This window comes from Phascolarctos cinereus, unplaced genomic scaffold (genome assembly GCF_003287225.1).
Source record: "Phascolarctos cinereus isolate Bilbo 61053 unplaced genomic scaffold, phaCin_HiC Scaffold_1;HRSCAF=81, whole genome shotgun sequence".
Taxonomy (NCBI): Eukaryota; Metazoa; Chordata; class Mammalia; order Diprotodontia; family Phascolarctidae; genus Phascolarctos; species Phascolarctos cinereus.
This window is the reverse complement of record NW_027555514.1, coordinates 170,607,642-170,622,408: the sequence shown is the minus strand read 5'-3', so window position 1 is coordinate 170,622,408 and position 14,767 is coordinate 170,607,642. Positions and strand designations below refer to the sequence as shown.

At 37.6% G+C, this 14,767-nt stretch overlaps 1 protein-coding gene across 1 annotated transcript in view; it reads right to left on the bottom strand.

Moving 5' to 3' along the window:
- The window catches only part of ITPR2 (inositol 1,4,5-trisphosphate receptor type 2), a 509,346-nt gene extending 494,947 nt beyond the window's left edge, over positions 1–14,399 (bottom strand). The window contains exon 1 of the mRNA XM_020965011.2: positions 13,698–14,399. Within this exon, the coding sequence (XP_020820670.1) occupies positions 13,698–13,789 (92 nt within the window). The 5' untranslated portion in view covers positions 13,790–14,399. The remainder of the gene's footprint in view (positions 1–13,697) is intronic.
- Between the last annotated feature and the right edge of the window lie 368 nt (positions 14,400–14,767).

The following is a 14,767-nucleotide window of genomic DNA, read 5'->3' as shown; positions in this document are numbered from 1 at the left end:
TGCAACCTAATCCAAGTTTCAATTTCTGTTTTCTTTCTTTTTTGTGACATAGGGATAATCACAGCACCTATATCAAAAGATTGTTGTGAGGACTAAATGAGTCAAATGAGTGATACGTAAATGCTACGTATAATAATAATAATTACTATTTTTCCCACACTGACTTCTAACAATGAAAGAAAGGAGCCTATTTGACAGAAGTCTCCTAATATCTCAACTGTCCCAGTAAGCTCCTATCTGTTATTGATAATCATTGATTAAACATAATTTGAAGTCATTAAATATCAGAGGTTGTGATGGGAAAGGAAAGAGGCCTTGGGTCAACAGGAAAGTTGATGGGAAGAGAAAACAATAATAAGCACCCTAAATCATAATAATAATGGGGCCGCTATATGGTTAAGTGGCTAGAAAACTGGACCTAGACTCATCCTCCTGAATTCAAATCTGAAGTCCCTTAACCCTGTTTACTTCGGTTTCCTCATCTGTAAAATGAGCTGGAAAAAGAAATGGCAAACCACTCCAGTATCTTTGCCAAGAAAACCCCAAATGGGATCATGAAGAGTCAGACACGAATAAAACAACTGAACAACAAAATCATAATAATAACTAAAATTTATATAGTGCTTTAAAATTTTCAAAGAGCTTTATAGAAATTATCTCATCATAGTTACCCTTTTAGATTGATACTACAGCTATTATCATCATCTTAAAACTAAGGATGCTAAGGATCAGAGAAGTTAATCAGAGAAATCACAGAGCTAATAAGTACTGGGCATAGAATAAGAATCCAGGGCTTCCTAATTCCAGGTCTAGAACTCCCCCCCCCCACTAGAACCTGCTACTGCAACACAATGCTAGGAAGAAGGAAATGAGAGAGGAAGAAAGGGAGGAAGGGAGGCAATTCAACTGTAGGGTGAAATCTTCCCAAAAGCAAAATCTATTCATCAATTAATTTATTTAGCATTTGTGCAGTGCCTTAATCTGAAAGGATTTAAGATAGCTCTGTATTTTTCAATGTAAGAATTTTCCAGGAATAGTCTTTTGGGTCATTTAAAACTCAGCTAGACAAAAGGCTAGAAAAGAGAACACCACATTAAAGACCCTGGGAGAAATAGGAGGAAATAATATTCCTCAGTTTGTTACAACTATAATTCAGAAATCCTGGGCAATGCCAGTTAAAGAATAACTGCAAAGGAAAGTTATATGTAAATTTTTATAAGCAAAGCATTCAAAATTGGGTAACTAAAATTCAGTAGACATAATCAAAACTACTGACAACCCTAAAGATGAATGAAAGAGAACAAAGAGTCAGACTGAAAAAACTGGGTTACATTACTTAACAGGAAAATTTCCCCAAACTGATACCAGTTGATAAACTGGAACAATGCAGTTTAATTATTAGAGAAAGTCCTAACATCATTGTAACTGCACAAATTCATACTAGTCTAATAGTCTCACACTGATTTACATAATTATGTTGTATTATACCATAATCAAACAAGTAATACACACATACAGACACACACAAATATTTGTCCACAGCCTTGAAACAAAGTCAATCTTCCAGCACGATGATTATAAGCTTAATATTAAAAAGCAGGCACTTTGTAGATAGTAGTCAAATGCATGGAGAACAGGAATGGCAGAAGGAAAAGTTGGAGCTTTTTATTCTATCTTGGGCACTTTCATTGGCTTTCCTTTGAAACTGAACCAATTCACTTAAAACCTTAGTGTAATAACTCATAATTCCTTTAATTCACTCTAAACTATTCAGAAACATAATCATAGGTTGCAGGACCAACAATCTAGTGAACACTGTGCCCAAACCCCACCAATCTCAAACACCTCCAAAAAAGTATAATTATGCACTAGATATAAAGCAATTATAATTGAATACACAGAAGAAAAAAGAGATAACCCTGACAAGGTAAAATCCTTAGAACTAATATAGGAAAACATTAATCTCTGAAACACTCACTCAATGTACCCCCTTCTACCAATTTCCATTCTCCCATAGCAGGGATGGACAAATTGATGTGTAAGCTTGTTCCTTGGATTCATATTTGTGATTTCCTTCTACTAGAAGGTGGCAGCTAGGTGGTTCGGTGGATAGAGGACTGGGCCTGGACTCAGGAAGACCTGAGTTCAGATCCAGCCTCAGACATTTACTAGCTGTGTGATCCTGGGCAAGTCACTTAACTCTATTTGCCTCAGTTTCCTCATTTGTAAAATAAGTTGGAGAAGGAAATGGCAAATTACTCCCAGTATCTTTGCCAAGAAAATCCCAAATGGGGTCATGAAGAGTCAGTAAATAAGTACAATTAGCAAAGAAAGAGTAATGAAATAAATTACTCCATGTTTAGAGGTTTTGTTTTGTTTTTTTAAGAAAAAGAAAAAAGACTGAACATCACAGTAGAAAGGAAATAGGGAAGGAGGGAGGGAAGGAGGGAAGGAAGGGAAGGAAGGAAGGAAGGAAGGAAGGAAGGAAGGAAGGAAGGAAGGAAGGAAGGAAGGAAGGAAGGAAGGAAGTGAATCAAGAGGGATCATCAGGAGATTTTTTTTTAAAGCCAGAATTTAAAGGAATAGAAGGGATGGTGGAATTCAGCAAAACTGAAGTGCACGTTGATCCCCACAGTCCCCTTATAGGTGAATCAAGGTATCTTTTAGGGACAAAATTGCAGAGTTGGAAGGGGCATAAGTGGAGAGAGAGAAAGTGAAGGAGGGAAGGAACCAGGTGATGTACATTTAATAAGACCACTGATGAAGATGGAATGGATGATGTCTGCTCCCATCTCTCAGAAAGAAGAGATCCTGCATGGGAATAGATGAAATGGCAGAAGGAAAGGATTGAAACTGGAGAAATGAAAGGAGTTTCTCAACCCAGTGAGGGAGACAGTTGAACTGAATGAAAAATACTCCCTGGCGGAAGAGGAGGTAGATGCCTGGGAGTGTCATGATGGATTTAATTTAGGAAGAGTTGGTACATTGGGAGATGATCTTCTCTAAGAAAGCACTATGCCTCCAAAAACAACATCTTACCAAAGGAGAAGGAATATGTGTACTCCTAGGGGAAGATAACTCCCTGAAAGATGGAGGCGGGGAGAAAGAACATGTACCCCAAGATGAGAAGTCATAATCAAAGGAAAGGAAATGATACTGAATAGAGTAGGGGATAAAATTAGACTTCATCATTATGGACAAAAGGTAATTTCTACTGTGAGACCCTGCTTCTATCCATATTTACTTCCCTCATAAGTTAATACTTCTAGGAGTAAGGCACACAACAGAAAAAAAACGGCAAGATCTATAAAATCAATAATTTTGAAATTGGTTAGAAGAGGGCATTCACATCTAATACCTCAGAATCTTTAAATCCCTGAGAAATAAAAAGATATTAAAGAAGGAATAAATAAAGATCACTTTATAAGTGAATGAAATTACAGAATAAACAAGAATAGATTTAATGAAAAGGAAAAAAACAAAGAAGTTCTTAGAAAAAGGCACAGGAAAAAAAACTAATACAAGAAGTTGGAAAGAAGAATAAGAGGGGAGATTTTTAAGTAAACATTTAATCAATGGGACAAAAAGAGGAAGAAAGAGATAACTAAATAAAAGGAAAAAAGAAATCAGTAGTTTAAGTTAAATCTGAAAACTAGGGAAAGGGTTGACAAATGAGGGAGAAGGGGAACCGGGAGGAGGAAGTGGTGAGAAGAAGAAAGCCTGTGGGAATAGGACTGCATCAAAATAGTCTTGCCAAAACTAATCACAGGGACAAAGTATTGGCTTAAAGAAAAAAAAAGTATAAAAAAAATTTTAACTGAGATACAAATATGGTATAAATAAATAAGCACATCTATCCTACACAAATTATTCTCCAAAATTGAGATACGAGATAAATATTGTCCTAATACCTAAATCATGTAAGGTTAAAGCAAAGAAAGAGAATTTGTATAAATTTGTATCTGTATCATTAATGAATAATGACTCTAAAATTTTAAATAAAATCCGGGCAGAAAGATTACAGCAAATTATCAAAAAAAAAAATTCACTACAATCAATCTGTATTTGTACCAGGAATGAAAGGATGGTTCAATATTATGAAAAAATTAGCATAATTAAATATACTAAAAACTGAAGATATCCAGAACTACATAATTATATCAATAACTGCAGAAAAAAAGTCTTTGACAAGGTATAATTACTTATGCTAAAAATCTTACAAAGCATAGACATAGAGGAATCTTTTCTTAATAGATGATAAAATTCATCTATTAAAAACCAAAAGCTAGGGGCAGCTAGGTGGCCCAGTGGATAGAGCTGTGGCCTTGGAGTCAGGAGGACCTGAGTTCAAATGTGGCCTCAGACACTTGACACTTACTAGCTGTGTGACCCTGGGCAAGCCACTTAGCCCCAAATGCCTCAGCAAAAACAAAAAACAAACAATTTTTAAAAACCACCCAAAAGCTAGTACTATATGTAATGAGGAAATAGGCACTTTGTAGTAAACAAAAGTAAAACAAGGAAGTCCTCTTTCCCTGCTTTTATTTGACATTGTCCTAGAAATGCTAACAATAGCAATAAGACAGGAGAAAAATAAGCAAAGAGGAGACAAAAATTATAAAATTCTAGGAAATCAGTAAAGAAATTGAAGCAGACAACTAATAACTTCATTAAACTTGCAGTCTACAGAATAAACTGACTTTAAAAATCAACAGTATTTCTGTAAAATAATGACAAAATTCAAAAGATCATGATAGAAAGATAAGTCCCATTCCAAATAAATGCAAAATGCATTAAATATCTTGGGGTCAATCCACCAAAGCAAACTCAATACCTTTCTAGAATTATAAAATGCTCCTTAAAGAAATAAAGAACAATTTAAGTAACTGAAGGAATATTCAGTGTTCGTGGCAGGGGTACGCCAATATAACGAAAATGACATTACTGAAGTTAATTTATAGATTTGGTGCTATACCAATCAAACTATCAAATGGATAATTTGTCAACCTAGATAAGATGATACTGAAATTCATTTGGAAGATAAATAAGCTAGACTAAAAAAAGAAATAATGAGAAGAGGTAGGAATGAAAGGGAATAAATAGCATGGTCAGCCCTCAAACTATAGAGCCCATTAAATAGCTTAAAATAGAAAAGTAGAAGAAAAATCAGGAATAACTGAACTCAATAACCCAGTATTCAATGAATCAAAAACTTAAACAACCTAGGAAAGGACTCCTTATAACAATAATTTCTTGGAAAACTAGAAGGCAGTCTAGCAGAAATTGGGTTTGGAACAACATCACATATCATGTACTAAATACATTTTAAAATTAATATGGGAAATAAATACCAAAAATCACATCATTAAAAAATTAGAAAAGAAACAAATAAGCTATAGCTAGAGAGTGAATTCTTTTTTAATAATTTTTATGGATATCTTTTGGTTTTCTACATCACCAAAACTTCTCCTGGTGTCTTTCCCTCTCCCTCTACTCAGAGCCATACTATATAGCAAATATGTTTTTTAAAAAATGAGAGAGAAAATCAGAAAAACTGCTCAATACATCTAAATAGTTTGAAAATATGCACAATGTACCTCACCCACAAACCTACCAGGGTCTTCTCATGGCCTTTATAATTTCGCCATGAGGAATGGATTATTAGCCAGAAAAAGGGATAGAGGTAATTATAGAAGAATTACATGAAATTGAAAAGGTTTTGCATGAACAAAACTAACACAACTAGAATTAGAAGGTAAAATGTTAACTGGGGAAAAAAATCTTTTTATCAAATATTTGATATGGGTTTCATATTAAAGATATATAGGCAACTAACAGAAATATATAAAAACAAAAGAAATTTCCCAATAGATTAGTGGTCAAAGAACAGGAATAAACAGATCTCAAAGGAAAAATTGCCAACTATTAATATCCATATGAAAGAATGTTCCAAATCATTAATAATAAGAGAAATGAAAAGAAACCAACCCTGAGGTTTCACCTAACAACTAGCAACTGGGAATAGATGATAAAATATGAGAATAATCAATTTTGGAAGGGTCATGGAAAGACAGGCACACACACTTTGTTGATGGCACTATGAATCTAACCATTGCAGAAAACATTGTTTTCAGTTCTTTTGAATAATTCCAAATAGCTTTCCAAAATGCAAATGTAAACTAAAATATTTGCACTGGCACATTTTGTGGTATCAAAGAACTAAAATCAAAGTAGATACCCATCAATTAGAAAATGACTAAATAAACTTTGGTACGTGAATGCAATGTAATATTACTGTGCTATAAGAAAAAAATGAACATTAATCAAGAATTCATCATAAGAAGCATGGAAACACTCGTATGAACTGGTACAAAGTAAAATAAGCAGAAGTAGGAAAACAATAAACACAACAATGTAAATGTCGAGATCAGCAATTAAACAATTGAAACTGAAAGAAGAAAACTGAAAGAAAGGAAGATTTGAGAATACATCTCCCTTCTCTTTTTTGTAGAGATGTTGGACCATGGGCAAGGATAATTGCATATAGCATCAGACTCTTTCAGTATTTTGGTTAATTTTCTTGGATTTTTTTTATTTTCCTTTTTCTTATTCTTTATTTTAAGAGATGGCTCTCTTAGGAGGATAGAGAGAAAAGGAAACATTGGGAAACGTGTGTGATGTTAAAACAAAAGTTACCAATGTATTTTTTAAAAGATAAAGAAACATAAAGAGAGCTTGGTTTTCCATGGCATCTTTCTTACTAAGAGGTAGCTAAATGTGTAGAATATTGATGTTGGAAGGAACCTTAGAAGCTCTTTAGTACATCCCCTTATTTTATAGGCAAAGCAGCTGAGACAGAGAGGTTAAGTAACTTGTCCGAGGTCACATAGTCCTGAAAGAGCCACAACAAGCCCTCAGCGACCTTGACTACCAGGTCAGTTCTCTATAATTCATGAATTCACCCTTCCAATAAGATTATTATGATGGGGGGGGCAGAGATATCTATCTTCTCCATTCTTTAGAAGCACAAGTTCAAGCACAGAGAATAAATTTTTGTGTAGTATAGTTCTTACTTCATTTACAAAAAATCCACACCAGTTTATTAGATTGTAAGCACTTTGAGGGCACAGACTATTTTTTTTTTGCTTTTTGGTGAGGCAATTGGGGTTAAGTGACTTGCCCAGGGTCATACAGCCAGTAAGTGTCAAGTGTCCAAGGCCATATTTGAACTTGGGTCGAGGACATAGACTTTTTTAGTTCTGTGTTTGCATACTCAGCAGCATTGAACAATGCTTTGCATGTATCACACACTGAATAAATGCTTGTTGTATTCAATTGGACAATTAAATAAAAAGTAATGAAATAGCATGAAAAGTCAACAGGACTCTATTGCAATGCTTTTTTTTTTTAATCAATCAAATGCTGGAGGGTGGGAGAATACAACAAATGGCTGAACAAATTGTGGTACAAGGATGTAATGGAATATCATTGTGCCATAAGAAATGATGAATACTAATTCAGAGAAACTTGAGAAGAATTTTATAAACTGATGCAGAGCGAAGGAAGTAGAACCAGGAGAACAATTTATTCATGCCACAACAATGAAAAGGAAAACAGCACTGAAAGACTTCAGAACTCTGATTACTCCAAGGGACCACAAACAACTTCAGAAGACTGATGGTGAAGCCTGTCTCCTACCTCTTGGCAGAGAGTTACTAGAAACAGAAAATGAGGCATTCATTTTTAGACATGGTCAACATACTGATTTATTTTGCTTCACTACATTTATTTGTTACAGGGAGGAAGGGGTGAGTGAGGAATCAATGGGAAGTGATGACAATTATATACATTAATGTAACACTGTTTAAGTCAACAGGAAACTTTCCATTTTGTTTGTGCTTTAGCTTCCTGGGAATATGTAAAGGTATACAAAAACGCAAAGAAAACATGTATCCAAGATACTAAAATCAAGTTAGAAAGTGGAAAACCTACCCACAGTTTCCATGATTCTTTTTTTTTTACTTCTACTACACCCAATAGAAGTATTAAGTAGGCAATTCTAAAAAGTTATAAATGGTATTTTCTGTGGCTTGTACTGTAAATTTTTTTAATTGCTCCATTAATTCTGAGGACAAATTGTAGAAACAGAAACAACAATAAAACCCTAAGCAGGAAGGGCTCAAGATAACAAAATTTCCCTGATCTATTTCCAGCATGGCCATCCACAAAATTGCATGATGTCTTAAACAATTAGGAGTATGCTGGTAAATTTAACTATCAGTTCGCCAGGAGGAAAATGTATGTAAAATACACTTTTTAAGTGTAATCTTCATTAATGAGTTCTTAAGTCAAGACAATCAACAAAAGAAAAAATCAATTCCTCATTTGTGCCATTTGCAGATTTTCAAAGTGTGAATGCTCACAACAAAAATTGAACAATGGCCCTCCCCAGACTATTCAGCTGGATCCCACATACTCCTTTAAAAAACTTGTCTGTTCCTGAGTTCCTCTAGCAATAAATAAGGTTATTCTTAGCTGTGACCCATCTTGCAGAAAGATATAAGAATAAATAAAACAATCATGTCTACAAATCAAGTCCAATTTTGCTCAAGAAGGATGCTATGATATAAACATATAGATACATACATATATTTTATATATATATATATATATATATATAGCTGCATGCATTAGGAGTCTATTCAAATGCATTTTTTTCAATATTTTAAATTTTATTTCTTGGAACTGAATACTCTATTTTAAAAAGAATAAGCCAGAGTAGTTGTTTAAAGGACACAGCTTAATAATTTCAAATTTTACTAAGAAGTTACATAACGTTAGAGCTATAAAGAACCTTTCAACTTACTCAACACAAAATAATAATGATAATAGCAATGGAAATTTATATAATATATAATAATTATATATTTATATAATATATAATCTCAGAAGACTATTAAGTAAGTATCACAGGTACTATTATGCACCTTGTACAGATGAGGCAGGTAAGTGGCACAATGGATGGAGCACTGGTCCTAGAGTCAGAAAGACCTGAGTTCAAATATAGTCTCAGGCTCTTACTAGCTTTGTAACCCTGGAGAAGTCACTTAACCTCTGTGTACCTCAATTTTCTTAACTATAAAATGGGCTTACTATAGAACTTACCTCATAGAGTTGTTGTAAGGATCACTGTGCCTAATAAGTGCTTGCTCCCCTCCCTACAGTTTAGAAAACTTAGTGTTTATCCACAATCACATAACTAATGAGAGTCAGAGGTAAGATTCTAATTCTAGTTTTTTCTGACTCTACTTCTAGAGTTTTCTTTGAATATGACTGGTGCTTTTAAGATGCATAATCACAGGACACTGGCATTTAAAGATTAGATAGAAAAATATGAGCCAGTGACTATAGGATGTACTATACTGATCTGAATCTTATTTACTATGACACATTAAAAAACAAAAAAGGAAAACATTCACAACTCCTAAATTAAGGCAATGCTGGAGAAAGAAAAGATTAGAAGCATCTCTAATAAAGGGAGAGGATGAACTGGAGCTTTGGAGTTGAGGTAGAGTAATCACCAGTCCTCTTCTTTCCTAAACCTAAATTTTCCCCTATAGCTGATAGTGAAAATGTCTATAGGACTCCATTAATTATTCAGCATTTCCTTTTCCATTTGGAATAAATTCTATTAACGTGGTTACATGGAATGGGTCATTTTAAAAGAGATTCCATTATGTTTCCTGAGTTCATTGTTTTCCACTACTGAAAATTTATATGTGTGTGTGTGTGTGTGTGTGTGTGTGTGTGTATGTAGCAGACTTTGGGAAATATTAATTTAAAAATAATTAATTATTGTTTTGATAGGGTTTAGAGGATATCAGACAAAAAGAAGAATAGTTAAGTTTTATTATTCTTAGCCCAGTTTTATTTTGGATTTCTTAGCAGTAGAGAACTATTCTAGGATCTAGGTTACCACACCATTCAGTGAAGACCAGAGATTATTAACAGAACGGCACCATTATCATTTAGTAAGACTCAAATAAATTTCTACAGGATTATATTTTAAGGCAGATTTTACAAGGTGATATACCAAATCCAGGAACTCCATTAGCATATACAAATGCTAAGAAAGTTGGCTGAACTACAGAGTGGTCCATCTCAAGGCAAGAACATTTAATCAATGAAAGTTAAACTCCAGCCAATATAAGCATTTTTAATGACCTTCCTTACCACAGAACCTACCTACATAACGATACCATCATATTATGCATTGTAAGACTCAGTTCATTAGCAGGAAAATAATACATTGCACAAACATACTCTGAGGATAACACAATTTCAAAACACAAAAAGCAAACAATATTAAATATTAGGCAAGTTTTCAAAGAAATCTGTTTTGGAACATAACAGAAACAAGCTCAAGAAAGTCAAACACTCCTAAGATGACTCATCACACAGAAACAGACTACGGAGTTGACATGCTTAATCTGTTTATAAACATTAAGGGTAAAATATTTTCTTGATAAATGAAGATTTGGTGATTATAAACTTCAATTCAAAAATCTCTTTAAACTTATCTACTTCTGTTAAAGGGTACCACCAACCATCCTATCACTCAGTTTTGCAAGCTCAAATTCAGCCTGGACTCTTCCCTCTAGCTCACCCTCCATATTCAATCGGTTACTAATTCTTGATAATTCTGGCTGTGTAATATGGGCTTACGTGACTTGCCTCAGGTTACACAGGTAGTATGCATCTGAGGCTGGCTTTGAATTCAGGTCCTCCTGAATCCAAGGTGGTGCTCTATCCACTGTACCACCTAGCTGTCCCTTGCTGTGCAGTATCTTTCTCATCCACCCCCTTCTCTCCACTCACACAAATACCACCTTGGTTCCAACCCTTATCATCTTTTGCTTACACTATTTCAATAGCCCCTAATGGTTCTCCCTGTTCTATCCCCTCTCCCATCTATCCTTCTATGCATTTGTCAAAATAACATTCCAAAAGCAAAGAACTCAGTCAACTCACGCTCCAGAATTGTCAGTGGCTCCCTATTGCCTCTAGATTAAAATACTAACTCCTGAGCTTGCCATTTAAAGTACTTTACAATCTATCTCCAGGGTGCCTTTCCAGATTTATTTCATACTACAGTACTCCCCTTCATGCATCTTGAATTCCAGCCAAATTGGCCCCTCAGAATTCCCTGAATTTGGCATTGTATCACCTATCTCTACAGACTGTTCCTCATGAATGTTTCCTCACCTGCTATTAGAATCTGTAACTTTCAAAAGGGTTTAACCTAGATGTCACCTTCTACAAAAAGTCTTTCCTGATGCCCCTGATTACTAGATCTTTCTCTCATCTACATTATCTTGTATTTTATCTGTTTAGATGTTGCATCCTGCAGTAGAACTTAAACTTCTCAAGTAAATTTAGAAACTGATTTTCATTTTTGTTTTTGTGGCTTTAGTGTCATGCACCTAGTTTAATAAATGTTTGTTCAATTGAATCAAACTATTAACAAGATCCTATATCAGCCTGTCTTTTCCTAAAACAAAATTTTAGTCTGTTCATTGTCCACAGGTATAGCAGCTATAAATCATAAAGCCTCCTTAGCATTTATGAGACCCATCTAAGGAATGTAATGGCTACTGCATGATGAATATCTGAAGTTTATGGGGAGTAGTTAGGGGTAGCAGGGGAGGAGGGTCACTCGGCAAGACTTCGTTGGGACCCAGAATTTAAACTTTCTTCACTATTTCTGTCAAAAGCTATTGCACCTCACCAAATGAAAAATGTGCAAACCAAGGTTCTTGACATACATAATTTATTTTCTACATCACTACAATTTAGTAAGCACAGAACATTGCTTGTACAATAACCCATTATGGGGGAGGAGGGTACATTGCAATGGGACCTATCAAGCACTATGGCAATTAGATTAATCAGACTCTCAATACTGAGCACAGTAGCGTTGGATTATACCATTAATTATGCATATTCAAATACTGTGGATGTTAAATTCTGTGACAAGCGCAGTAAACAGTACTGCATACTGCATATAGTAACATCCTAAAAAGTGGTAACATCAGTTCCACAGCATTAATAGTCCTTATTTTATTACATAAGTGCTCACAGAAGCATACAGACATTTCTTTTTGTACCATATCAAGATTTAACCCATTAATAAATTAAGCAAAAAGTTATTCATCAAAATTAAGGAAGCCAGAAAACTCTGACTGCTTTAATTAATGTTTAAAGCACTTCTAGCATGAGTTCATTCTAATAGCACTTTATTTTTTTCCCATTCATAAATCAATGGTGGATCTCAAGAACTTGGAATTTTGTTTAAATCAAAATTCTTATTAAGCTCTTTAAAAGCCCAGAGCCTGAAAGATTCTAAACTTGATCTGAGTTTCAGAAGCAACAGAGCAAAAGTAACTGCATCATAGTTGCCGGAAAAGACCTAATGTGCCATCTAATCCAAACTCCTCAAGTTTTATAGACGCTGAAGCCGAGGGTCGGAAAGGTGAAGGGATCTGCCTAAGGTCATACAGGTAGATGACAGAATTTGAAGTCAAGTCCTCTGACTTCAGAGTCTTCGATCTTTCCATTGCACCAGGCTGCCTCCCTTGGACAGCGTGGACTTAGAAGAGAATCTCGGAACTATTAGGTGCCCATTATAAAATCCTCAGTTTGACGTTCGTCATCTGGCTCTCTCATTGCACCCCAACACACGTATGATCGGCCATCCAATGACACTGGCCTTCTTACTCTTCCTCGAACAAGGCAGTCCATCCCTGAACTTCAGGTATTTCCCTAGCTGTCTCCATGCCGGTAAAGCTCTCCCTCCCCATCTCCGCCTGTCGGCCGGAGAGGCTTCCTTCAAGTCCCAGCTAAACTCCCACCTTTTGAAAGAAGTCTTTTTTGATATTGTCTCCCCCATTAGACTCCTAGAGGGCAAGGACTGTCTTTTGCTTTTTTTTTTTGTATCCCCAGAGCTTGGCACAGTGCCTAGCATATAATAGATGTTTACTGACCGACTGTCAGACTCTTTAAGAATTTCATTATAGAATCACCTAGTCTAACCCCAAAGGCTGCGGGATTGGCCACCTACCACGGGCAAAAAGAACTGAGCTGGGAGAAAGGGGGAAAGTCCAGGCGGTGACTCTGAGTGTCCTGGATACCTTCAAAGCATCCCGAGGTCACCTGAGAATCTAGGGTAATTGAGTGCTACTTCAAGCATGGAATAGATGGGGGAGGGGAAAGAAGGCGGGGTTGGGAAGCAAAGATGGGAGGAGGATTTATTTTTTCATCAAAAGCCAACATTTCGGCAAAACAACCTTCGGAGAAGAAGCCAGCAAAGAAGGTGAACTTCTTCCCCAGGCCTGTTTGAGGGCTTCTGAATCACTTCCTCCTTTGATCTGTCTCTCCACATGAGACTGTGGAGTTGCAAGAGAAACAGTTCTCCACAAGCAGCTTCCTGTGCTCTGGGGTAAAGCTCTGAATCCTCAGCTTGTCAGATCCGCGGGTTCCTCAAGTCTAGGGGGGAAGGGGTGTCGTAGAGGGCGGGGCGGTGCATACAGTCTGGAGAAGATCCCCCAACCCTGGGAAAGCCCAAAGAAAAGGAAGGGGAAAAAAAGACAGAAAGAGAGACTGAGACTGTGTTCCCCTGCCCGAGCCCCTCTCCTTACCCCAGGGTGCTGATGAAGCCGTTGACGGAGCCCTCCGCATACAGGGACACGATGTCCCCGATGTATAGAAAACTGGACATTTTGTCAGACATGCTGTCTCATTTTCTAAAGTGAGTGCTCTTTTTTTACTGCTTTTGCGGAGGATCCCCAGACGCCCCTTCGATACCCTCTTTCCAAAGATCTGTAGCGTGGCGGAGAGGGACCAGCGAGGAGTGGAAAGGAGGCAGGCGCCCCAGCTAACGCGGGAGGGATGGCCAAACTGTCTCTGGGCGTGGAACTCGGCCCCCAGCGCCTGGACCTCCCGGGGAGCCGGGCATGAGCCAAGCCTGCTGCCTGCCCCTCCGCAGCTGCTGCGGCCCCAAGACAACCGAAAACCGCGGGCGCGCCGGCAGAGCTCTCGACTGCAGCAGCGCCTCCCGGGCAGGTTTCCTCTTCCTTTCACAAGTTCTGCTGAGTTTTCTCTCTTCCAGCACCTTTGCTCCTCCTCTTTTCTCTCCTCCCTTCTCTGGCTCCCCTCCTTCCCTCCCCTAGACCCACAGCTCCGCCTGGTCTCTGCCGGTGCTCTTTAGGTGTGCGTGTGTCTATGTGTAGGTATGAGTGTGTGTGCGTGTATGCGCGCGCGCTCGAGCGTGTGTCGCTTTGCCTCGGGCGAAATTTTTGACCAGGTTGGTGGTGCCCATTCGACAAGAAGGAGGAGGGGACCCACGGCCAATCAGAGAGCGGGGGCCGCAGGAGGAGCTGGGTTGAGAGATGGGGGAGGGATGGAGGGGATGGGGGTGGGGAATGGAAAGGGGCGGAGACCTATCTGCACCGGGGCTAGCCTTGGGGCGGGGTAAACTGGAGGGCTAGGATAGTTCTTGCCCCTACCCCACTTCTACCCCGCCCCTTGGAAACTGGAGAGCCATCTCCCCCTCCCACCCCATTCATTCCCCACCCAGCTCGGGGTGCAGCGGACTGCCCTCTCATTGCTCCCCTAAGTTTCACGGAAATATCAGCCTGGAGAGGACGGGGAGTGGCCATCTCTAGAGAGGCCGGCCCGTAGGAAGTTTTCCTTTTCCCCTCCCACCCCA